General features: G+C 40.3%; 1 protein-coding gene across 1 annotated transcript; it reads right to left on the bottom strand.

The window, feature by feature from the left end:
- Positions 1-1395: 1395 nt before the first annotated feature.
- Positions 1396-15100, bottom strand: LOC135073107 (rab proteins geranylgeranyltransferase component A 1). Its single transcript, XM_063967147.1, has 9 exons — positions 14952-15100; positions 13280-13478; positions 12970-13111; positions 12061-12304; positions 11460-11682; positions 9347-9696; positions 7551-7669; positions 5983-6105; positions 1396-2390 (listed from the first exon to the last, which is right to left on the bottom strand). Exons 1-9 carry the CDS (start codon positions 14998-15000, stop codon positions 2244-2246), a joined length of 1596 nt encoding a protein of 531 aa, XP_063823217.1. The 5' UTR covers positions 15001-15100; the 3' UTR covers positions 1396-2243.
- Positions 15101-24548: the final 9448 nt, after the last annotated feature.

Here is a 24548-nt window from a genome sequence, read left to right as displayed (position 1 = left end):
GTATTTATATTTTATACCACAGCAGTACTTATACATAAATAACATTCAAAAGCTTATCAAATACCTACTTATTTATCACAACTATTGAAACTACTTTGTTTCATTGTTTTGACCTTCTGAATTGATTAGCATAACCTGCTAAGCAAAAAGTGTATTTATTTTTGTATTAGCTAATGAAACGCAAGTGTGGTTGTTCTCTTTTAAATAAAAATAGTCTTGTTTCCATGTAAACCCTAAAAGGTCAAATGTTTAACAGGATTTTGATGTCTTATTCTCAATCTTGTTACTGTTGTGAGGTTTCTGTACAGCATTATCATCATACATAACTGCACCACTATACAAGGCTGTTTTGTCAGCTATAACATGAGGCATACAAACTAATTCGTATAATCTATCAATTAAAATTTAAGAGTTAAAATAGCTGTAAGTAATATTTATTCACATTCGTGACTTAAGTAAATGCGGCGGTACGCTAGTTCGTATAAAAGGAAGGAATTAGGTAGTAGCGAAATAAAAAAATATTATTCTAATAATCACATTTTAATGGAATTATAAATGCATAAGCTGCACAGGCATGATTATTTTCATTTGACAATAAATATTGTTTAAAAGTGCTAAATAATTTAAATAATAATAAAAATTAAAAGTGCTACTATTACAATCTATGCCCTGGACTGGTGCGTCCAAAATGTTACACTTAACATTTTAAAACTGCATCCTAGCTAGCTTCACCTATCATAATTGCACATTTCCTCGGAACTATGTCGAATGTTAATACTCCTTTGGTTCTTACACTCCATGTTTAATGAAGATATATAAAAATATAATAAACTAAACCATATAAGAGAGCTTACCAACTTCATCAAACTGAATATGACCCATTTTCTCTATAGCAATAATGAACTTCAAGCTCTGAAAAATATTGTAAGCTACGTGCCATACAAAAACAGATACGCATTCTGCTATAGATACTTGGCCATTAATAAGTTGTTGTTGTTGTTTCAGCCAAATGACGTCCACTGCTGGACAAAGGCCTCCCCCAAGGTTTTCCACAATGAACGGTCCTGCGCTGCCCGCATCCAGGCTCTTCCCGCGACCTTTACCAGATCGTCGGTCCACCTAGTAGGAGGCCTGCCCACGCTACGTCTTCCAGCCCGTGGTCGCCACTCGAGAACTTTCCTGCCCCAACGGCCATCGTCTCTACGAGCTATGTGCCCCGCCCACTGCCACTTGATTTTAGCAATTCTGCGAGCTATGTCGGTTACTTTGGTTCTCCTACGGATCTCCTCATTTCTGATTCGATCACGCAGGGAAACTCCGAGCATAGCCCGCTCCATCGCCCTTTGGGTGACCTTGAGCCTTCTTATGAGGCCCATAGTGAGGCCCATAGGCCCATTAATAAGTACAGACGCTAAAATAATACTATGTATTGGTCTATCATATTCAGTTTGATATAAAAACTTTCCAAAACGCTACGATTCGATCTTGCTAACTTTTATCAAGACAACCTAGCTATACTCCATTCATACCGCTAACCCTGATAATGAACAGCATATCGAAGCAGGGTTTGACCTGCTCACTTCACTATCGTCTCTAAACTGAATCTCGTTTTAGATATCATTCGACCGATAACGAATACAAAAATATAATGAAACGGTCCAAATATTAAAATGAGTAAACTGAGCAGGTCACGGTTTCCGATAAGATTCCTATCCTACAAGTTTCTCGCACAACCGGCGTCATTGTGTCAGTTCCATTACAAACCAAACGCACCAGTCGGAATGCACGTAGTCAAGCGACCAAAGCGTATAAATCTTACTGAGATTACACCTTAGATGTACCTAATACAGCACGTTTGAACGTGTGAAAATTAACTACTAACGTTAGAAAAGATTACGGAGATCTTAGTCGATATGCTGCGTATCGGAATGTGATCGTCTCGAATGCTCGATCATCGGCTACAAGTTTATTATTATTAGCTAAAGTCGGCTTGGTGTTATGCAAGTTACTAACTTCCCAAAAGTAATCAATAGCCCAAATTCAATCCATAAGTAATCGTTTTCAAATCTGTGTCAATCTGATTAAAAATGGCGTCCAAAATGACGTATAAATTGGCGCCAAAAGAATGACAGTAGTCGAGAGATGGTCAAACCTTCATGCACGCTCGTAGTGTTTCAAACGGTCAATAGTGTTGTGTACGCTTGCATAACCCCGTCCGCACGCTCAAACGCGCCGTGTGCTGCCTACTGCGCGTCGCCCTCGGCGTCGTCCTCGTGGCGCGCGAACTCTGGCCCGTGCGTGACGTCATCCTCGAACACGATCTCCTCTGGGTCGGGCGCGCGCGGCAGGAACTCCTCGCCCGGGCAGATCTTCTTGAACACCTGCTCCGCCTATGTGGAAATTGATTGGTTAGACAAAAATTAAAATACAATGTTGTGGATAAACTGTCTGGTATTATATGGATCGGATAAATAGATGGGCTGTCATAGTTGTATTGCTGCGTTTACACTGCGCGGAAATTAGCCAAGTCAAGTCAAAAAACAGTGGAGTGGGGATGAAAAATGAATGAATTTTATCCCCACTCCTCTGTTCTTTTGACTTGACTCGGCTAATTTCCGCATATTGTAAATCCGCCATATGGATATATCCACTTGTGACGTCACTTGTAGATTTCACAAGTCTACAACATTACGGTGTCCCCATTGCAGAGAAGAGAGTTATCACTCTCCTCAATCAAACAGAATACATTAATGTACAGTTATTATGTAAACAGACGCAAGTAGTAGTAGTACGAGAAGAAACAAATATTTAAGTTTCAAAAATAGGCTGTCACTAAAGCTCTTAGTAGTAATAAAATCTCACAGAGATAAGATATACAAGCTGAGTCATTAAACTACCTTACAGTAAGGGTGACAGATATCTTGTTCGTGATAAGATAATATCAGCAAACTGCACATTTGAACAATACAAACAAAATGATTCAGACTGTTTATGTACTTTTAACTTTATTTCGTAAAGGTGTAAAGTAGAAAACATAGGTTGGGAAGAATCCATTCCTTCGCTATTTATTTGTTTTTTATTGCATTTAGACTGCAACACTGAGTTACAATCAGAATGCAAAGGTTACCTGCTGAATCCAGCTTTGTGGCATAGTCACGAGTCGTGAAGGACCTTTCTTTGGCTAAAATTTTATTAATTTCTATACTACCTAATATCTCAAGCCGTTAATAGTTTTGTTTACATATTTACATACATCATCAACCAACTAGTAAAACGTTAGAGTAGGTATTTGAATTACATAAAAAATCATAGGTTAGTTACATAGATAAGAAGACGATGAAATGTCTAACCCGCGAGTTCGAGTTATAACATCACAATCACTTAACGATTGTTGTGATGTAACTAACAAATTAAAATGTTATATTAACTGTTTGTTATCGTAAGATCACGTGGCCTACCATGTTATTTGGAAATTGTTAGCTAACATTCGCATGTCGTTGTGAAATAATAGACAGACGCTGATAAGGGTAACTAACTATTAAACATGGAAAAATTGGTCATTGCAAATTAATTGGACGATGTGTAAAAACACAATTAATAATAATAGGCCTTCCATAAAACGATGCCCGTTTATCTGCTGTTTCCAAGTCTTTTAATTTTATTATGATAGCGATAAGCATTTTTAGATGGCTGGGTCTCTTTCACGGGTAGATTAAGGTGATATTGTCCGAAAATGAACGTTACTTTGTATTTAAAGGAACAAGGCACAGTCAGTAAATTATTTAAATGACAAGCGAGGCTTTACCAGATCGTCGGTCCACCTAGTAGGAGGCCTGCCCACGCTACGTCTTCCAGCCCGTGGTCGCCACTCGAGAACCGACCCTCGATCTGGTAAAGGTCGCGGGAAGAGCCTGGATGCGGGCAGCGCAGGACCGTTCATTATGGAAAACCTTGGAGGCCTTTGTCCAGCAGTGGACTTCATTTGGCTGAAACGACGACAAGCGTGCGTGGACTTCACCTGCCTAGCTCGTACTTATTACGTATCTTGTTTTAATATAAGTAGTATTTGCTCCCGATATGTTGTCCCGAAATGGTGGTAGGGCAAGCTAATAGGGACGTGTATAAGCGCCCTGGAAAGGGCCTAAGTACAGAATAAAATAATGTAACTTAACTAACGTCTCTGTACCGACACGGCACAATTCCTGCAGCGACACGACTCGGCCCCTGTAGTGACACGGTGCTATAAGTCACAGTACCTCCTCCACAGCGTGGTCGAAGTCAAGTCCCACATCAGAAGTATACACAGCAGTTACTCGGCACGGTAGCTACAGCAACACGGCATGGTACCCGCAGTAGCGGCGTAAGGGGGGGGCGGTGGGGGCGGTCCGCCCCGGGTGCCAAGCATCAGGGGGGTGACAAAAGTCGCGCAATTAGTTCTCACTGACGCATCTGCATGGCAAGGACGGTCGTGATTTCATGACAGGGGGGGGTGCCATTCTGGGATGCCTTAGGCTATAATTTATATTATGACGGGGGGGGGGGGGGGGGGGGGGTGCCGCCCCGGGTGCCAACCTATGCTACGCCGCCACTGGGTACCCGCATGAACACGGCATACTACCCACAGGAACACGGCCAGTCCTTACAATAACGGAAGCTAATAGCTCATAAGATAGGCCCCCTTAATTGATGTTTATTGTCTGTGGTGCATATCTTTTCATAAAGGTTACTAAACCTTTGTTTGTCACCTGTCATCCGCTTTGCAACGGAGGGAAGTCGAACCTTAACTTCGAACTCCTATGTTCTTCTGATTAATTTCGTTGCGGGTCCAATGACAGTTTAACTTTGCCCCGCGACAAACATGACCTTCATTGGTTGGGTTATTATTGGCGGTCAAGCTGTAGATCCTGGCTACACAGAAGTTGCAGCGGTGGGAATAGTCCCGGCCAGTCCTTGCAGATATACTCGTAACTTCGTAAGTCACAGTACCTGCTCCACAGCGCGGTCGAACTCAAGTCCCACATCAGGGGTATACACAGCGGTTACTCGGCACGGTAGCTGCAGCAACACGGCATAGTCACCATGCGAGGCGGTTGCTGCAGCGATATGGCACAGTACTTACCCTTAGAAACACGACATAGGCCGTGTACTGACACGGCACAGTTACTGTTCGACCCGGCCCTGGTAGTAACACGGTGACTCGGTCCGACCCCTGTAGTAACACGGCGATTCGGCCCGGCCCCTGTAGTAACACGGTGACTCGGCCCGGCCCCTGTAGTAATATGGCGACTCGGCCCGGCCCCTGAAGTTACACGGCGACTCGGCCCGGCCCCTGTGACACGGTGCTATAAGTCACAGTACCTGCTCCACAGCGCGGTCGAAGTCGAGCCCCACGTCGGGTCCGGCGCACACGTGCACCTCGGGCGCCGCGCTCGCCACCGGCACGCTCGTGTCTTTCACGTTGTAGTACAGCGAGTATACACAGCGGTTACTCGGTACGGTAGCTACAGCAACACGGCATAGTCACTATACCGACACGGAAAAGTTACTGCAGCGACACGACTCGGCCCGGCCCCTGTAGTAACACGGCGACTCGGCTCGGCCCCTGTAGTAACACGGCGACTCGGCCCGGCCTCTGTAGTAACACGGCGACTCGGCTCGGCCCCTGTAGTAACACGGCGACTCGGCCCGGCCTCTGTAGTAACACGGCAACTCGGCCCGGCCCCTGTAGTAACACGGCAAAGTTACTGCAGCGACACGACTCGGCCCGGCCTCTGTAGTAACACGACGACTCCGCCCGGCCCCTGTAGTAACAGGGCGACTCGGCCCGGCCCCTGTAGTAACACGGCGACTCGGCCCGGCCCCTGTAGTAACAAAGCGACTCGGCCCGGCCCCTGTAGTAACACGGCAACTCGGCCCGGCCCTGGTAGTAACACGGCGACTCGGCCCGGCCATGTAGTAACACGGTGCTATAAGTCACAGTACCTGCTCGACGGCGCGGTCGAAGTCGAGCCCCACGTCGGGTCCGGCGCACACGTGCACCTCGGGCGCCGCGCTCGCCACCGGCACGCTCGTGTCCTTCACGTTGTAGTACAGCGAGTACAGACACTGCAACAAGTAACAAGGATTAAGGGTCAACATTGAGACGACAATAGGCGAATGAGGGCTATCGTTTTAGCGCTCACCAGTTAGCGCCACTGTAGAGTAAGGTCCTGTCACTTGCTAGTAGCGAAGACAGTGGCACCAACTGGTGAGCGCTAAAGTGGTAGGAGGACTATCGCATTTGCACTCATCAAGATGGCGCCAATGTAGAGTAAGGTCCTGTCAATCGCCAGGGGTGCCAACTGTTAAGTATAAAAACGATAGCCCTCATTACGCCCGTTTTTACCATCCCTAATTTTTAAGTGACCCCTCTGAAAACAAAATTCCTGTTATGTGTTACTATGGGGATCACTTAAAAAATAGGGATTGATGGTAAAAACGGGCATTAGACGGCCGTTTGGTATGGTTGTTAACGTACCGGACTGCTAAGCCAGAGGGCGCGGATAATAATTTACAAAAAAAAGTATTTAGGTAAGTTTGTTTTGTTTAAATCCGTCGCATTCCGTATTTCCGTCGTCTAGTACCCATGGGCGAAAGGACAAGTTTGCGTAGATTCAGACTAGATGGCACTGTGGAAAACGTCAGAAACTCTTAAACTCAAAGGTTTATTAGGCATCGCTTGCGCAGCCCAACTCAGGGACGTCCTCCCATAAAGTAGAAAGGTGACGGTGAGTTCGCCTTTTGCAACAAAAAAGCTGAGCAACAAAGTTTTAAAATAAATAAAATTATATTAGTTCAGCTCTGATTACTCAGGTGACAGGTGTGACAAAGTGTACACACATGTAGCTTGGTGATTAAAAAATTAACCACGTTTTTTTAAACAAACCGACGACGTGCGTTTTAGTAACGTGTTTCGACGCCGCGTTTTTTCCTTCAAACGTCTATACATAGATTGGGTCCGACTTTGTCGTGTTACGGCGCGTTTAAAAATCACTGTTTGCATACGCCCTAAGATGTTCTTTTCACATTATCTTTAGATGTTCGTAATGCTTCAACCACACCAACGCGTGCAGATCGCCATCGCCGGCGTGATCAAAGACCAATGACAGGTCGCGTGAACTGTCATAGGTCGCGCGACCTGTCATTGGTCTTAGTCTTAGTCGGCCGTTTGGTGTAGTGGTTCGAAACGGACTACTATTCCGGAGGTAGCGGGTTCGATTCCCGCACAGTACAAACATTTGTGTGCATGAACATATTTGTTTGTATTGGACTGGGTGTTTTCTATGTATAATAAGTATGTATTTCCAAAAAAACAAAAGTATTTAAGTATGTTTATATCCGTTGTCTAGTACCCATAGTACAAGCTTTGCTTAGTTTGGGACTAGAAGCGCAGTGTAGAATGTCTAAGGATATTTATTTATTTATTTATTTTATTATTTATTCTTTTATCGCGCCGGCGATTGCGATCTGCACGCGTAGGTGTGGTTGAAGCTTAATAGATTATTATTTACCTTAGGCTTGTCAGACTCGGCGGTCTGGTCGCCGCCGCTCATGTCAAATATCTTGGCGGCGTATTGTTGCAGGTCGCTCTCGGCGTCTTTGACCATCTTCGTGATGAAGTACACCACGTCTGGAAACAAAAGCAATGGAATTTAATACCTATGGCACGTAATTTTAAGGTAGAAAAGGAATCAGTTACCTGTTTTGTCATCACCATACAGGAAAACAACGATTAGAATGGTTCTAAATATACAATGAGCATTGAATTTTATCGGCTTTGCATGCACTGATAGCACTTAACTTGCAGAAGTAGCGACTTTATACGGTTATTTAGTTATTTTATAAATATCATCTTATTTACGCATATTTTTGTAATATATCGCCTTTTTCTGTTGGTGAAAACTAGAAGCAAATAAGTATTTGAAAATACTTTGTTATTTAATAACTGAACTAAGAGTTTTTTTATGCCTTCTGAACCCTCTTCACAACAAAATTAATCCCGCGTACGACATTTACAGTTAAATAAAGTGGATATGCATAATAATACAGCAGACACATGATAATAAACGTCAAATAGAAGTGGACATCCATCTTGATGTGGTTCAATACACTCGCTAATCACAAAACCTACAATTACTGGCAGTTTATTGGATCATAGTGCCGTGAGTCATATGTTGGAATCGCTCGAAAAAACCTAATAAAAAGCACGAGTTGCTGAAGTGGCGCAATCAACAAAAAGCAATGGAAAAAGTTTTGAGCGTGACCCTGGCGGCAGGAGGCGTGCGCTTCCCGAGTGCTACTGCTTTAGAACGAAACTATTTTGTAACACCACTTAAATATTTTAATTGAAATAATTAAAAAATAAATGCAATATCAATGCTAACCGATTCAATGCAAGGAAACATTCCTATTTTTACTAATTGATAGAGCATTGTTAATTACAACACCAAATTGCTTCCCTTTCCCGTGTTTGTTTACCAAAGTATGATAATCGTGCACAATGAAAACATTAAAATAAGTGAGTATGCTAATCGTAATTAACACTTTCTTACATAATATCACGGTACGCTTCGTATCACATAACGAGTCGGACGTTTAAGATTATACGCGTTGCAGATGTTGATATAACAAGCGTTTTCGAAATGAGAGTGAAAAGGCTATATTTGAGGTTGCTGGCTTCATCATTATCATTATGAACCATCAAGCTTTAGAGATAACGGCTAACAAGAAAAGGCTTCGAACATTAAGAACGCATTATGCTGTTGTCATTGGCTGAAGGCAAGCTTGGCTAGACTGGTAACCGTGAGAGAACTATTTACTTAACAGCCAAACAAAATAAAAAGTTTCAAACAACATAATGCAAAAGATATTGGACTGCTGGTAATTTAGCAGTAAAACGGTATCATCAACTAACAAAAGTTAGGAAGTCTCGAAAGCTAAATAATCATTACATATCATTAACAGTTACCTAGTGACCATAAATCTTTCTTAGACTGTGGTAACGGAACTTCTCGTTCATAGGTATACAGCAAAGATCTATATAGGTAAGCCATCAAGGTTTAGTTAGTCCAGGGGAAGCTGAAATGTTGCAAGGTTTTGAAGTGGAGGCCGCGTACCGGAAAACGCAGCGGGACGTCCCACAAGGTGGATCCACGACATCATAAAGGTAGCAGGAAGGCGCTGGACGCAGGCCGCTACCAACCTTTCAACATGGAAGCCATTGGGGGAGGCCTATGTTCAGCAGTGGACGTCCTATGGCTGAAATGATGATGATGAAGCTGAAGTGTATAAAGTATATCGAACTTACACAATCCCTTAGGGCAGGATCCAGTGGCCGGGCCGACCTCCAGGACCGTCACGGCGTGTCCCTCATCGCTCAGAGGCGGGAAACGCAGCAGTGTCAGCGGTTCCTTCTCGCTCGGCATTATGGTGTTGTTCGTGATGAACACAGCTTTGGATATATCGCTGGTCTCAGCCGGCTCTGAAGGCAGCATCTCCTTAGGACACTCGTCGATGCCCACCACCAGATTGTTGCAGTTCAAAGTCTTGGACTTGCTCTGGATTGCCACGACTCGTTTGCCTTCGTCGAGGGTTTTAATCTCAACTTTGTCGATTGGCCGGTTAAGGCAGTAGACGCCACCGAATACGGCACACAGCCTAAAAGTGAAAAAAAGTAAAATATTACAACCGTATTTTCGTACGTATCACTAAATGTAAGTAATATTTAAAACGAATGCGAAAATGTGCGCTATTGCAAAGTTATTTATTCTTGCAATTATCTTAAGTGATAAGTGCTTTGTGTAATGAAGAGACGAGAGCAGATCGAGAAAAACACTTGTGTGCTATTTCGCAACAAAAATATATCCTAGTGTGATGAGCTGTCAACTGTATGATGATCTGTATAAAGATTAATAATACTTTTTTAAATGTTTCTTTTGCGAGAGTAAATTGTAGATTTACTTAATTTAATACCCACGTAGTTAATAGGTACTTCTGAAGTAATACGTAACTTAGCAAGCTGAAATTTTCGCAATATCAATTCCGATCAGAATTAACCTTATTAGACTTGCAAATTGTGTTCGAATTGAATGAAGTGCCGATAAATCAAGTGATATAATAAAAAAATATTTTCTAAAAATAAATGCACTATTAATGCATTCATATGATTTACAGCTGTTAACTGTGACTAATCCGTAAAACTTTCCATCGACTACTATTATTGTCATTCAGCCTTTACGAGAATAGCCTATAATAAAGTACTAAATACTTAGATAGATTGTGGAATAATGATAATTACAAAACTTTAGAACGTGCGGCATGCAACATTAGAAAGTGGCTTCATTTTTGTTTGCGTTGGTCAAGTTGATGCACATTTGGGTCATTGAACTCGGGCGCGGCGCAAAACTTTCATGGTGCAATTTTTTGCATCATAAAGTACCAAAGACGACAAATAATGGTAGTACAAGCGACAGCACATCAGACTATTATTATTTTGTTCGAAAATCGCCCTTATCACAACTACATTTAAGATGCCACTGTGGCTTGAAATGCCGTCGTCTGGACTGGACGTATTTAGCAATCAAAGACGCACGCTGTAATAGGGTAACGGTATACACATGAGATGTGCGTAAAAAAGACCTGCCAACAGGCCTACAACTAATTTATAACGTTATAAAAGTATAAAACACTTTTAATGGGGACTAATATGTTTGAAGTTCATGGACCGTTTGATTTCTTTCCACAGTTATTAAATTACCGCGACTTTCACGTCATTATGTGAAGTTATAAAATTGTCTTAAAAATTATGACGCATCATGTGAAAAATGTATCTGAAATAGTCCCCTTATGAAAAAGATCTTAACTGATAAATTAGCACTCGTTATTTCTACAAAACAACAAGTTAACATAGCATTAAGAGTACATATTTTTTCAAATGTTTTGTGTTAAATTGTATGTAGACACGAATGTACGACGGTTATTAGTAAGTGAGAAGCAATCATGTAGGAGAAATAAAGAGACGAACATTGTTCCTTGGGAGAGACCTACTTTAAATTAGTCTGGAGCTGAATTGTTTGTCACATTGACTCAGTGGACCTTAACGCTAAAAGTACTGATATAGATAAGCAAATTCAAGAATAAGAAAGATGGACCATATAAAGCAGTGGTTCTTAACCGTTGGTCCGCGAACCACTAGTGGTCCCTGGAGGCATTCCAAGTGGTCCACGAAGATATCGTAATAAACAAGTAACGTGACGTGATGAGTCGAGTCAACATAACGTAAACGGTGCACAGTGGGCGAGAAATCGAACTCCCCTGTCATAGGATTTTGAAAAAAAAAAAAGTGGTCCCTGAAAAGACAGAAATTTGGTAAAATAGTCCCTCGTGACTTAAAGGTTAAGAACCACTGATATAAAGCTTACCTGCAGAAGCACTGCGGCAACTCCCCACTGCCATACATAGGCCACAAGAAGGGCGTGTTCCCGTATCGGCCGAGACTCATAAGGAACTTCTTGCACTCCCTCACTCCCTCCAAGCAGGGCATCTTATCCGTACCTCCCGCGATGGCATACAGTACATAGTGGATCAGGTTGGGAGTCAAACCCTTGTGCGTTAGGTACTCCTTGAATGTCTTGTCATTCCAGTCTGTTAAAAAAAATCACTTTAGTCATACTCCTTGATAGTCACGTATACCAACGATAAAAACGCACATAAATGGCGTCGCAAGTTTGAGCAGAAAAAACAAAAGACAATTTTTTAAGTTACAAATATTATATCATTCCTTTGTCCACGAACACACAAGTGTATATTTGATGGGACTGACTCATCAGAAAACAATTCAATCTGTTTTTTAATTACTTTCAAAGCAAATGACTGACCCTATAACGGGACTATTCCCACCTCTTCATAATTCTAAGATCTAAAGCATGACCGCCATTAATAACCCAACCAGTGAAGGCCAAGTTACTCCCAGAGCAAAGTCAAACTGTCATTGGAACCAAAAGAATATTAATCCGCACTGACCCTTGAATTCATTGTTCATCTCCTCCTCATTGTAGCCAACGATAGAAGTGAGCATCTTCATCAGCATTCGCTTCTCGACGATGCTGACGGCCTCAGTCGCGAAGACGTCAGCGCGGGAACACGGCACCGGCACCAGGCGATCGTTCAGCCACGTCAGAACGCGCGTCACGCAACGGAACTCGGCGTAGCGAGCGATGTTTGAAGATATGAGCAGCTCGACGAGAGGACCGCGGGAGAAGAGCAGCTGTTGGGAATACGTCACGATTGCTGCTATGAAAATGATTGACGAAGGCTATTTTATTCCTGCCTGGAGTTCATTGTTGAAAAAGTTTATAGCGCAATTTTACAGAAAAGCTAACATGTCGTCGTTGGTCCTACGCTACGCTTTCCGGTACGTAGCCTCCACTCCAGAACCTTACTGCCCCATCGGCCGTCAAGTAAGGTAAGGTAGCTGGAGGGCGCTGGATGCAGGCCGCCACCAACTGGCCATTGTGGAAATCATTGGGGGAGGCCTATGTTCAGCAGTGGACGTCCTATGGCTGTAATGATGATGATGATAACATGTGTGACTCCTGATAAAGGTAACAAGATGTCTCATATCATACATAAATCCACACTAATTCTTGACAAAAACTCCAAGCAAAAACTATATTGGCACTTCAATGCCTCTGTTGCTTTGCATTTATGTATTTGCATAGGTGTGTGCTAATAGCATTTCTGCATTGTAGCACAATGAAGATCTATAAATAATTTTGATACTGCTTTAGCTTGTTTGTTACATGTGTGTAAATTGCACTTGGCTCCAAAAAAGAACAAAACTCTTTAAATAAATACAACCTTGATATTAGAAATGTACTAAAGTATCTTGTCTGAAAATCTTTCATTACATTAATTACATTTAACACTTACCTTGGGAGTCATGTCTATGTTAAATTTCCTATATTCAGCAGTGAAGTTGGCCTGGGTCCACACTTTTTTGGGGGTTTCTGCTTTGCTGTCATCAGTCTTGTTCTCATCTCCTTCATCCTTTTGCTCAGGCGCTGAGGATTCTCTGTAAAGAAGTCAAATATTTAATTCATATTCAAATGTTTTATGGGCATACCCCTTTACTTTGCTAATTCAATCAATCAGACTGGAGTCAATGATATTTAAACTGGGAAAACAAAGCCATTCAATTACTTGATGCATTGGAGTATTGACAGATAATTAGGGCACTTACTTTTCTATGTACCACTTCTCAGATAAATTATAAACCGGCCACTGCCTCTTAGGATCAGCATCAACTTCTTTAATGAATTTCTGGAGACCGTCGAAATTGTAAGAAGCCCATAGCCCACCGTAGTGGTCGCTGGAGTCCAGATGAAGGACATTCTTGCCTATCCTGCTGCATGCTGCAGCCACAATAGACTCCACCATCCCTGAGCAACATAAAAGTAACTTATTTTCTGCAAATAGGTTTTTAAAAAGCTTTTATTCAAACTCTAACCATACCACTGCTTTGGGTCAATAAGGGTGCCAGTGCCGAAAAGAAGCAGCACAAGAAACTCAGTGCTTATTTTCAACTTATAATTGGGTATATGGAAGTGTTAAATTTTGATACAGCACTCAAATAATACGTCCACCCACAAGGTGGACCGACAACCTTATAAAGGTAACAGGAAGGCAGAGGATGCAGGCTACTAACTGGTCACGTATGGAAATCATTGGGGAAGGCTTATGTACAGCAGAGGATGTGCCATGGCTGAAATGATGATGATGACTCAAATAATAATTACTATTGGACTAGTTCCCAACAAATATGTGATTCCCTGAGCTAATCCAAATCTGTATTCCCTGCTCTTATTTGAATGGCTATAAGAGTTTTCGATTAACCAACTTGATCTCAGTCAACTATTTATATGCAACTAAAATTGTAATGTTACAAAGAATAAAACAAAAATAATCTAAAACTAATGAGGTTTTTAAGTTCAAGACTAGAGAAGTTGAGTCTTGGAATAATTGCCTAATAATGGCACTAACTAACTTTACTATTTTATGTTTGAAGCTTAATTATTGTGCTGATTCATTTACTATTAGTAATGTAAGGTAATTTATATATGTTTCAACACAACTATTTACTGTGTGGACTGCAACAGCCAATTACTGTAATAATTAGTAGTTTTAACTTTAAATCATTCTGTTCAAATAATTACTAATCCAATTTATTACATTTCCATTTCATAATTCATAGAGGATATGGTTACTTGGTAACAGGATGGAATAACTTATTCCTCTTCTATTTGTTGTTAATAAATAAAATAATGTCACTAACAAAAGCATTAACTATGTCTAATTAATGATAATATACCCATTAATCAAGGTAGCTACTAGCAAAGTTTAGACACTCGACACTGTTAACATAAAAATTTATAATTTCTTAAGTCGCACTTCAGTAATCAAATCATTGATTAAAAAATAAAAAAATATAATCATCTGCTAAATATCATTGACATACATAAAAAGAGAGCAGGAATTAAACTTATTCATCTTAAACTACATGAGAAACCGCATGTGTTAATCTAAAAGAATGACCTAGAATGTGATGCCCACAATCCAGGTCTGAATTAGGCACGAAGACAATGACTGCAGCCGAGACCGCAAATATTAGTTAATGAATGAGTAAGCTCCGTAGGGTGCGCCGAAACCTGAGCAAAGCATATTGTCACTTAGAAATCAGCAAAAGTACATTCCTATGAGTCATTTTGACCATATTCATAATAATGAAATGCTTCCAAGCCGAAATATACGTGCAGAGCACTGCTGACAAGGCAGTGAAAAAAATAAGATCGATAAAGTAGGCTGCCGTATCGCCATCACACCCGGTAAACTTTTCAGGGAGATGTATCACTTACCCGTCCCAACAACGATGACCTCAAAATCGGTCGGTAAATCGTCGTCCATTTTGCCGCTTTATAGATCTTTATTAAAAAATATTAAGACTTGAATAAAAATTAAATTGAGGTGAAAAAATTCCTCCCGCAACAACGTTTTGTCAAGCACTAATTTGTAGAGATGAGACGTATTTACTAGAACAGATCCACACACTAGGTATTTTACAGTACTAAGTGGCACCTATTCCAATTTTTAAAATACTTGATCCACCTAGTATTTTTTAAATTACACGATTTCCGACCCTACCATCAAAGTAATAGAGGTTATTATTGCATAATCCGTAGTCGTGTATTACGCGCACCGCGTATTTCTCGCTAAGTATTTTTTAAATTACACGATTTCCGACCCTACCATCAAAGTAATAGAGGTTATTATTGCATAATCCGTAGTCGTGTATTACGCGCACCGCGTATTTCTCGCTAAGCTTATGTGCGAACGTAGAGATTCACTCCGTCTCTGTCTGACAAACAAATTTGAGCGCAGGCAGGTGTGAGATAGGAATAGGTGTTTGATGTATTACGTAATTTAAACTCTATTTGTACACAGGTAAGGTTTTGAATATTTTAATTTTTGTTCTCTCTCATCCAGCTCACTCCTTGTTGACTAGCCGGTAAAAAACCAGTTTTTATTCTTCCGACAGGTTTGTTTTGGTTTGTTGTCACGCGTCCGTAATAATTGCATAAATAAAAAATAGAAAAAATTATGTAAATATTTTTATGAAATTGATATCTTTTAAATACGCCAACTTTTAAGTTGACAGTCTTAAGAGCGTTTACGCCGTTTGGCGCAAAAACAGTACTTTTTCAACTCGTTACAATCATTAACCAGTAATACTACAAATATGTTATAGGCATAAATAGTTAGGCAATTTCGTCGTCTAAATAGTTAATTGAGAAAATATTGCGATTAGTTTAGTATTCAAGAATTCTATCAAGATAAGTCCACACAGGTTTTGTAAATTTCCACTTTAGCGTCAGTTTACAAGCTGAAATTTTTATAAAAATACTGTGAAAACGATTTAACAAACATTTATATCCTATAGCATAGATCCTTGGGCAAATAGTTATCTGAGAAAATTTTTAGTTTTATGCATTTTACAATAAGAAATCACAAATTAAAAAAACGTGAAATACCCAAAAATCAAAGTGATTTTTTCACCAATATTCTTCCTTTATTCAACACAAAAATAGCTTAATATAATAGAAGAATATCTTATCTAAAATATTTACTTTCAAATTTAAAATAATTCATTGTAATTTTTTTTCTATGAGTATTTCAAAAGTACTATAAAACGCCGCGCACGAATCGTTCAAATTCAGTCCGCCTCGAGGCGTTCCAGAGTGAGGTCACGTCGCTCGGTGCTCTGCTGACATGTGTCACGCGTACGTTGATCTTTGACAGGTAGCTGGACTTTTATAGTGTATCCGCAAAATCTTGGTGGTAGATTTTGCGATCACGTGGTAATTAAAATATTTTATTATTATTTTTCATTACAGTCTATTTTTACTACAAATTATATTTCAGACGTAATGAAAAATAAAATTAAGTTATTTTTAGCGATGAAACGAAAACGAATGACGAAAATTTGGAACAGCAAGTTATGTATGTATGTATAAAGAGGAATAATACTAATAATTTATTTGCCATAAATAGGTGGTTACAGAATAGTTAATAGGAATGCTCTGCCAGCAGGGTACCACCTAGTTGTAGAGGGAACATACACAACATATTACAGTCGGAAAATCTTTGCGGTAGGTACCTCGGATTGTAGTTAGTTGGACAGTGGTCATTTGACGGTCACTTGAATCGTCTCACCCCTAAGCTTTTGGCTACCGCCGGCGCACTAAGCCGGTTGATGCCTAATCTCGGAGGCCCGGCTGCACTGAGTCGCTGACTATACTTTTGCGTCGCGCGTTATATGGTCCTATATGGGGCTCGAGTATGGCACAGTGCTGTGGAGTCGTGGAGCATCCTACTGTTCAAAAAAGCGCAACGCGTGATATTACTGAGGCACAGGCTGAGGTAATTCGTGGATACCGCATAGTATCCGGAGTCCGTCTATTCCCGGTTGTGGACACTGACTATGTCCCTACTGAGGATAAATGGGAAAAAAATTATTGTCATTAGTGGCGACGTACAACAATCCTACTAATATTATAAATGCGAAAGTTTGGATGTCTGGATGTTTGTTATTTTTTCACTCAAAAACTACTGAACGGATTTTGTTGAAACTTTACAGTATTATTGTTTATAAACCAGATTAACATAATTATCTATAATTTATGACAAATAAATTTCAATAAATAAATAAGACGTGTCTAAAAAGCGCAATCTATCGTCATTGGTTAAAATCTACAGTGCTGGACAAACTACTGTTTTTGACGTTCGTAAATATTCATGCGGGGGAAGCCGTGAAACGCCATCTATCAACATGATATCAAACAACAGATTTTACGAACTAAGGAGTAAAACGAGGTCCACGCGTACGAAGTCGCGGGCGGCCGCTAGTTCAAAATAAAATTAATAATATTTGTATTCACGTATGTCATGCACGATGACATTTGCGTCAATATTTGTGTACGTCCCCACTAGGCATAATTGGGATGTATCATTCTAATTTGTCATACCTAAGTTGTGAGAAAGCCTGTAGCTACAACTGGGAAAGTATGTGTCACCACTGGTGACAATCGATATTATTTATGCCATTTATCCTCAGTGGCGACAAAGCTAGTGTCGACAACCGAGAATAGACGCCAGTTGCGAGGTGACCATAGGTCCCAAGGGGAAATGTACGTGTACGTGCACCACGAGAGGTGGAAACCAAAAGGTAGAGGCTTGAGGATCTAGGCCCTAGAGTGCTAAAGGGGACGCCTGGCCGTCAGCCAAATTTTACGTCGCACCATAGAGGCAGTTCTGCCTGTATTAGAGGAGTGGGTGCGACGGCATGATCGCCTCACACAAAGGGCGACCCAGGTTCTACCGGGCCATGGGTGCTTCGGGCCATTCCTCCACCGTATAGGCCGAGAGCCTGTAGATGGTTGTCAGTTAACACAGCAGTCTTGGCACGTGAATCACCGCAGCAGACTGACACGCTCCAACAGTGCCCAGCCTAAGCGAACGAGCGGCGGTTGGAAATGACCTCTCCCTACCAATCGGGAAGAGGCGTGAGATAGATAGATAAACTGTTTATTTGTTGTAACACACTTTTTTTTAATGCTTTTAACACACACATTATGTATAGTTGCTATTGAAATTCAATTCAATATCGAAATAAAGTTAGTTAGTCAAGAAACACACTAGGTGACACCACTGGTATTTTGTTACACAGGTTATTAATAATTTCAACAGTTGCAACATAACAAAAGTGACAAAACAACATAAGATAAAGATGACTAGCGTTTCAAATAGTTCCCTGCGTCAGAGTGATGTGTGCCGCAGCGATGCAAAAAGCAAAGAGCTCAGTATAAAAACACTACCCTCAAAAGGGCAGAACACTGATTTTCAGCTTTTGCTAGAGAACGCATGAAGCGTACAGGTACGGAATGAACCCGCTCGCTTTCGGAAACAATATCTACATTAGTAGGTATAAAATATATGATGAGACAAATAATCTTATGGTATAGTGTGCTTACTTTCTGTGAAAGTGTTCTTTCACAGAAAGAAGCAGTGGAAAGGGGGAGCGAGAGGCCTCAGCCGACACTCCGGTTATCCGCCGCCGACACCCTGGGCGCAAGAGGACAGCTTATGGTCTCCAACTGTCCCTTCCTAACAGGCCTCGGTCGCTAGACATGGAGGTGTCTGGTGGCGGCTAAGGACGAATGCTACAGGCAACAGCCAATGGCGATGTCCCGCGTTCCCTCATATCACTCATATGGATCATGGCAGAAACAGTCAGGTTTTTAGTGGATGTAGGGGCTACCCACCTTCTGGTAGGAAGAACCTTCTGAAATGTTATGCATTTTCCGGATAAAAAAAGAATAGTAAACAGGAAAAGTTTGTTTTGAATAGAACCGATTTGAAAAAATCTCTCACCATTAAAATTCAATTTTTTTTCTGCTGAACATAGGCTGTATAAAATATTCTCAAAATAGTAAAAAACCTTTGATAATTTACTATTTGATACAGAATTTACGTATTTATTATTGATTAGGACTAATGTATACCATTATTTATAATTATGGAGTCGGTGTTGGAAGATTTGAAGATTTTATAGTTTCTTTGGGCTGTCACTTGACAGCCTGGCACACTTTTACGATGGTGGATCAAAGTATTTTGGTTTGACTATAGAGCGTGAGAACACGCACACAGTCATAATTATTTTAGTGTGAATAAAAATAGCATCGAAATTACCTAAACTTGACATGCCACGCTAGACGTAAACGCTCTTAAGCCTGTTGAAGTATGAAGGGAGGATATCAATCAATCAACAACCAGCAAAAACATTATTATTCAATTTCAAATTGCATTATTAATACTACGAGTGGATCTTTTCAAAGAAAATTGTATTTTAAAGTCATAATACGTGGATTAGTCCGCACTAGTCGCGTCAAGTATGGTAAATTACTACGTACTAAGTGGAACAGGTATTTGGATCACGTATTAATAAATACTTGGAATAGGTGCACCTAGTATCAAATTTACCTAGTATAACCCATCTCTACTAATTTGACAGATGACAGGCGACAGCACGAATGGCACGAACGAACCCACAGTATCTGTGGAACGAACACTCCATTTTGAATTGGCTGCGTTCTCGCTTTAAATAACAGTAACTAAAAATAACCCGTTAGCGTTATTTTCTTATTCAAGTTAATTAATTTACCATTAATTTATTAGCCCTAAAAATGGAGACGCATACTTTACGAAAAAACCCTTACAATAAAGGGTTCAATAAAGTTCAACTATAAGGGAGGTATATAGTTTTCTTCGCCGCCGCCGTGTAGTTGTGGTACTGGTATAGCAATGGTACCGCCATCTCCACCGTAGTTGTTTTGTTGCTACAAATGACCTCATTTTTGAAAAAAGAAAAAGTAGATAGGTACCTACTGAAGTAACACTACCCCCAGGCCAAATTGGGATTCTTTAAATAAAGTAGTAGAGTAGGCAGGTATTATAATGGTAACAATCAGACATCAGTTTCGGACAGTCGAAGGCGGCACTGCTGCACCGGGAATCGAACCCGGCAAACAATCGAATCCCTTGATGATTATTATGAAAAGAATAGTAGATAAATAAAAGAACCTAGATCGAGCAAAATGCGTAGACTCGATCGGAACTATTCAGTTCCGTTTTCTCGTTCATTTTACCACGGTAATACTATCTATACAGTATTCCAACTCGGTCATATTTTTGAAATAAATGTCAACAGCCGCGCGGTACGTCACGGTATGACAACATGCGATAGGGCTGCCCACCTGCAGACCCTATTTTCATTACATCTGCCTACTTAGAATTTCTATCTAGTTTTGTGAATGTATTTTGTGATTGTATTTTTTTATTTTATTTTGACAAACAAAATAACTTAGTGAATGAAATAGGATAAAATGCATGTTGTTTTGTGATTAGTAGATTTAATTAAAAATTATATTTATGTTAAGATTTAGTAATAAATCTTATAAATTTGCGACCGTAAAATGTAGGCGCCTCGGCTGAGGCATACAAAATGCTTGATTATTATACAGGGTGTTAGGTAAATGGATTTATAAGCCGAAACTAGCTCAAATGTTAACATATGCATATAAATGGTATAGTGAACTCAGAAAATTGATATATTCATTTTAATAATTTTTATTTTCATACCTGATTTTATAAATTTTATTTTGTATGAAAATTTAAAAATTAAAATGATGATATCACTGACTTCACCATACCATTTATATGCATAATATGTTAACATGGGCTAGTGTCAGCTTATAAACCTATTTACCTAACACCTATATAAATAGGTAGTTGTAATTATTTTTATAAAAAAAAGAGCGCTTACTGTTTCAAAACCAACTCTTCGTCCGTTTCTTACTGTGGCACATTCGCGACACCCCCGACTTTTGCATGTCGAGCGCATACCGAGATTTGAATTTCGAAGGCAAGCTCGCGTTTCGTCCGTTTATATGAAGTTACAATACTGTATGATAGTATTACCGTGATTTTACTGACCATTGTAAACAAATATTACCTAACACAAAGCTATATTCAATTAAATTTAGGCTTGCCAAACCCACTGATGCATGCATGATTGATTAACAAAAATAAACAAACTTTCAGACTTCTACATAATTAGAAGTTACATTTGTTACGTAACATAACAAAGAGAGGAAATGACGCATCCACCACACGTCGTATTGGTAGGAAAATTGGTATGAAACATATTAATTATTTTAAACCTTTAGGTAGGTAATTAAGTGATTATAGTCTATCCAATATAGCTTGATTAGAATGACGGCTGTCAAACGAATGTGACTAGTGATGGGTATGTTTCGTACGGTTCACATAGATGTATCGATAAGTTTTCGAAAAAATGATATAAAAAAATGCACCCAATTTTTCTTCATATCTTTATTCATAAAAACTAGCGGCCGCCCGCGACTTCGTACGCGTGGATCCCGTTTTACCCCCTTCATCTATCTTATGCGGTTTAGATTTTTTCATACAAATGTTTTTTCCCGCTAACTCCCGTTCCCGTAGGAATTTTGCAATATCCTGTTGTAACTAAGCTTTAAGTTTACTAAGGTACCTGCATGCCAAATTTTAAGCGTCTAACTTAAGCGGTTTAGATTTTTCATACAAAAGGATTTTCCCGCTAATTCCCCTTTCCGTGGGAATTCCTAAGTATACTATAGAGTTTGCAAAATCCGGATTTTTCTTAAATCCGGTTTTCCGGATTTGTGTTACGTACAAATCCGGATTATCCGGATTTTCGAATATTGGGTAATTTTTTTAAACCATCAATTTAATTTAAATAAAACGTAGTTTTTTTTCAAAAAGATGTAAGTATTTGAAGAAAAGCGTTTTATTTTATTATCGCGCATGGAATTTATTCCTCTTTTTTTCGGTTTGCGCTACAATCTTTCGAAATTATTTGAACTTTGCATTATTTTTTTCGTTTTAGTACAACTGCATTTCAGAATAAAAAGTATAAAAACTTGCTTGTACCTATAAAATATTTTTTTTATTCTTCTTCTTGTCGTGTCGACAACAAACCTACACAGCGTCAGCCCAAAACTCCGCCACAAGAGTGGCGTTGTCAGTAGCCTTCATTAAATCTTCCTGCTTGCAGTTGTTTGGGCACGCAGGGCACGACATCATGTGCTTCGTCGACTGGGGAACAAAACCACACTTGCACTCCAAGTTTGATCCATCCAAGAATCCCCACCTGACACCTGAACAGATTGTCCTTAGTACGGCAGACCTGTCCGAAGTCTATAAAGATTTCCAGGTAGGCCAGGGGAGCTAATTTCTTTATTATAATTTTATTTTACACTTTTAAGTTGTATTTCAATCTCAGGGTCCTGGTCATTATTTACGACCAAAGTGCTCGGGAAGACCAATCCAAAGAACTCAAACTCTATAAGTTTCTGCCGTTTCGGTTAAGAGTTCCTATGGCCACCTCCTGACTTCATCATCAGGACCCTGAACATCATCTAGCACTTAAGTGCTTGAAAAGACAAATCCAACAAACGCAAATTCGATGAGTTTCCACCGTTTCGTTTAGGAGTTCCTATGGCCACCTCCCGAATCCATCATCAGGACCCTGGGCATCATCTAGCACTAATGTGCTCGAAAAGACAAATACAACGAACCCAAGTTCGATGCGATTCCGCCGTTTCGTTTAAGAGTTCCTATGGTCACCTCTTGACTCCATCATCAACCCAGCTAAATGGTCGGCGGTATAGCCAACAACCTGTTTAGAACTCTTTTAAGGATTTCTCCACAATCACCCCCATTCTCATATTCACTTTTCGAGATGAATTAATGTAAGCAAATCGAATCCGCTGGGTGAACTAGATGGGCGAGGTTGAAGATCTCTACTTACACTTGGCCTGCGGATGAATATGGAGAAAACAAAACTTATGTCCAATGTCCATGTTGCGCCCTACCCAGTTTCGGTTGGGAGCTCAATTCTCGAGATTGTTGACAAGTATGTCTACCTCGGACAAACGATTCAGCTGGGTAGGTCCAATTTCGAGAAAGAGGTCAATCGTCGAATCCAACTCGGCTGGGCAGCGTTTGGGAAACGACGCAACATCTTTTCGTCCAAAATACCTCAGTGCCTGAAGACTAAGGTCTACAACCAATGTGTGTTACCAGTGATGACTTATGGTTCGGAAACGTGGCCTCTCACTATAGGCCTTATACAGAAGCTCAAATTGCACAGCGTGCTATGGAGAGGGTGCTCGGTGTTTCTTTACGAGATCGAATCAGAAATGAGGAGATCTGTAAACGAACTAAAGTCGCTGACATACTAGCACGACGGATACAAGCTTAAGTGGCAATGGGCAGGGCACATAGTACGCAGAACTGACGGCCGATGGTACAGCAAGGTTCTGGAGTGACATGCAATAAATAATTTGAATTTGGAGTGGAGGCCGCGTACCGGAAAACGCAGCGTGGGACGTCCACCCACAAGGTGGACCGATAACATCATAAAGGTAGCAGGAAGGCGCTGGACGCAGGTCGCTACCAACCAGGCAACATGAAAAGCATTGGGGGGGCCTATGTTCAGCAGTGGACGTCCTATGGCTGAGATGATGATGATGATGATGACTTACACTTGCAAGGGATATTTGCCGATTTAGCTGCACTTTAAAATTCAGCGATATGGTGTTTCAGAATCAGCGTCTCGTATAAAACTTACTGGCCGACTAGCGAATTCACTTACGCATGCGGCATAACACGTTATTGTGCGACGAAGTGCGGGTGCGTTCAATCAAAACTTTGCTTGTTTTGCATCCATGTTGCATTCAATAGATATTTTGGTTTATGATTTTATGATAAAATTTTTGGGGTAAAATATTCGAAAAAACCGGATTTCAAAGTCAAAATCCGGATTTTTTTATAGCCTCAAAATCCGGATTTTTCAGATATTTTCGAATTTCGAATAATCCGGATTGCAATCTCTAGTATACTATAACCTGCCCAGGAGTACGGAGAATAATTGTATCAAGTTTCGTTAAAATCCGTCGAGTAGTTTTTGTTTCTATAAGGAACATACAGACGGACAGACAGACAGACAGACAAAAATTTTACTGATTGCATTTTTGGCATCAGTATCGATCACTTATCACCCCCTGATAGTTATTTTGAAAATATATTTCATGTACAGAATTGACCTCTCTACAGATTTATTATAAGTATAGATGACAATTATGATTTAAATTTAAAGACAGTAAAATTAAAAATTCATGTCAAGGGTGTATAACCTAAGTCGTAGTCATTATCATCAGTGTTCTTCAGTGGTTTTTTCCTCTCGCTAGAGGGCGGTGGGCATCTCTTCTTGAGCAACGGTGCTATGAATACCCAAAAAATTACCGGTGATTGATTTCCGATGTTTGATTATTTAA

This window comes from Ostrinia nubilalis, chromosome 7 (assembly GCF_963855985.1).
Source record: "Ostrinia nubilalis chromosome 7, ilOstNubi1.1, whole genome shotgun sequence".
Lineage (NCBI taxonomy): Eukaryota > Metazoa > Arthropoda > Insecta > Lepidoptera > Crambidae > Ostrinia > Ostrinia nubilalis.
Note: the sequence above shows the minus strand (reverse complement) of the source record. Positions and strands in the feature narration are given on the sequence as shown.

Excerpts from the sequence above, each read along its gene's own strand:
- LOC135073107 (XM_063967147.1), bottom strand. The coding sequence starts at position 15,000 with ATGGACGACGATTTACCGACCGATTTTGAGGTCATCGTTGTTGGGACG. Across the intron at positions 13,112-13,279 it reads GAGAAGTGGTACATAGAAAA|AGAATCCTCAGCGCCTGAGC; the intron begins GTAAGTGCCCTA and ends ACTTCTTTACAG. Across the intron at positions 2,391-5,982 it reads TCGACCGCGCCGTCGAGCAG|GCGGAGCAGGTGTTCAAGAA; the intron begins GTACTGTGACTT and ends ATTTCCACATAG.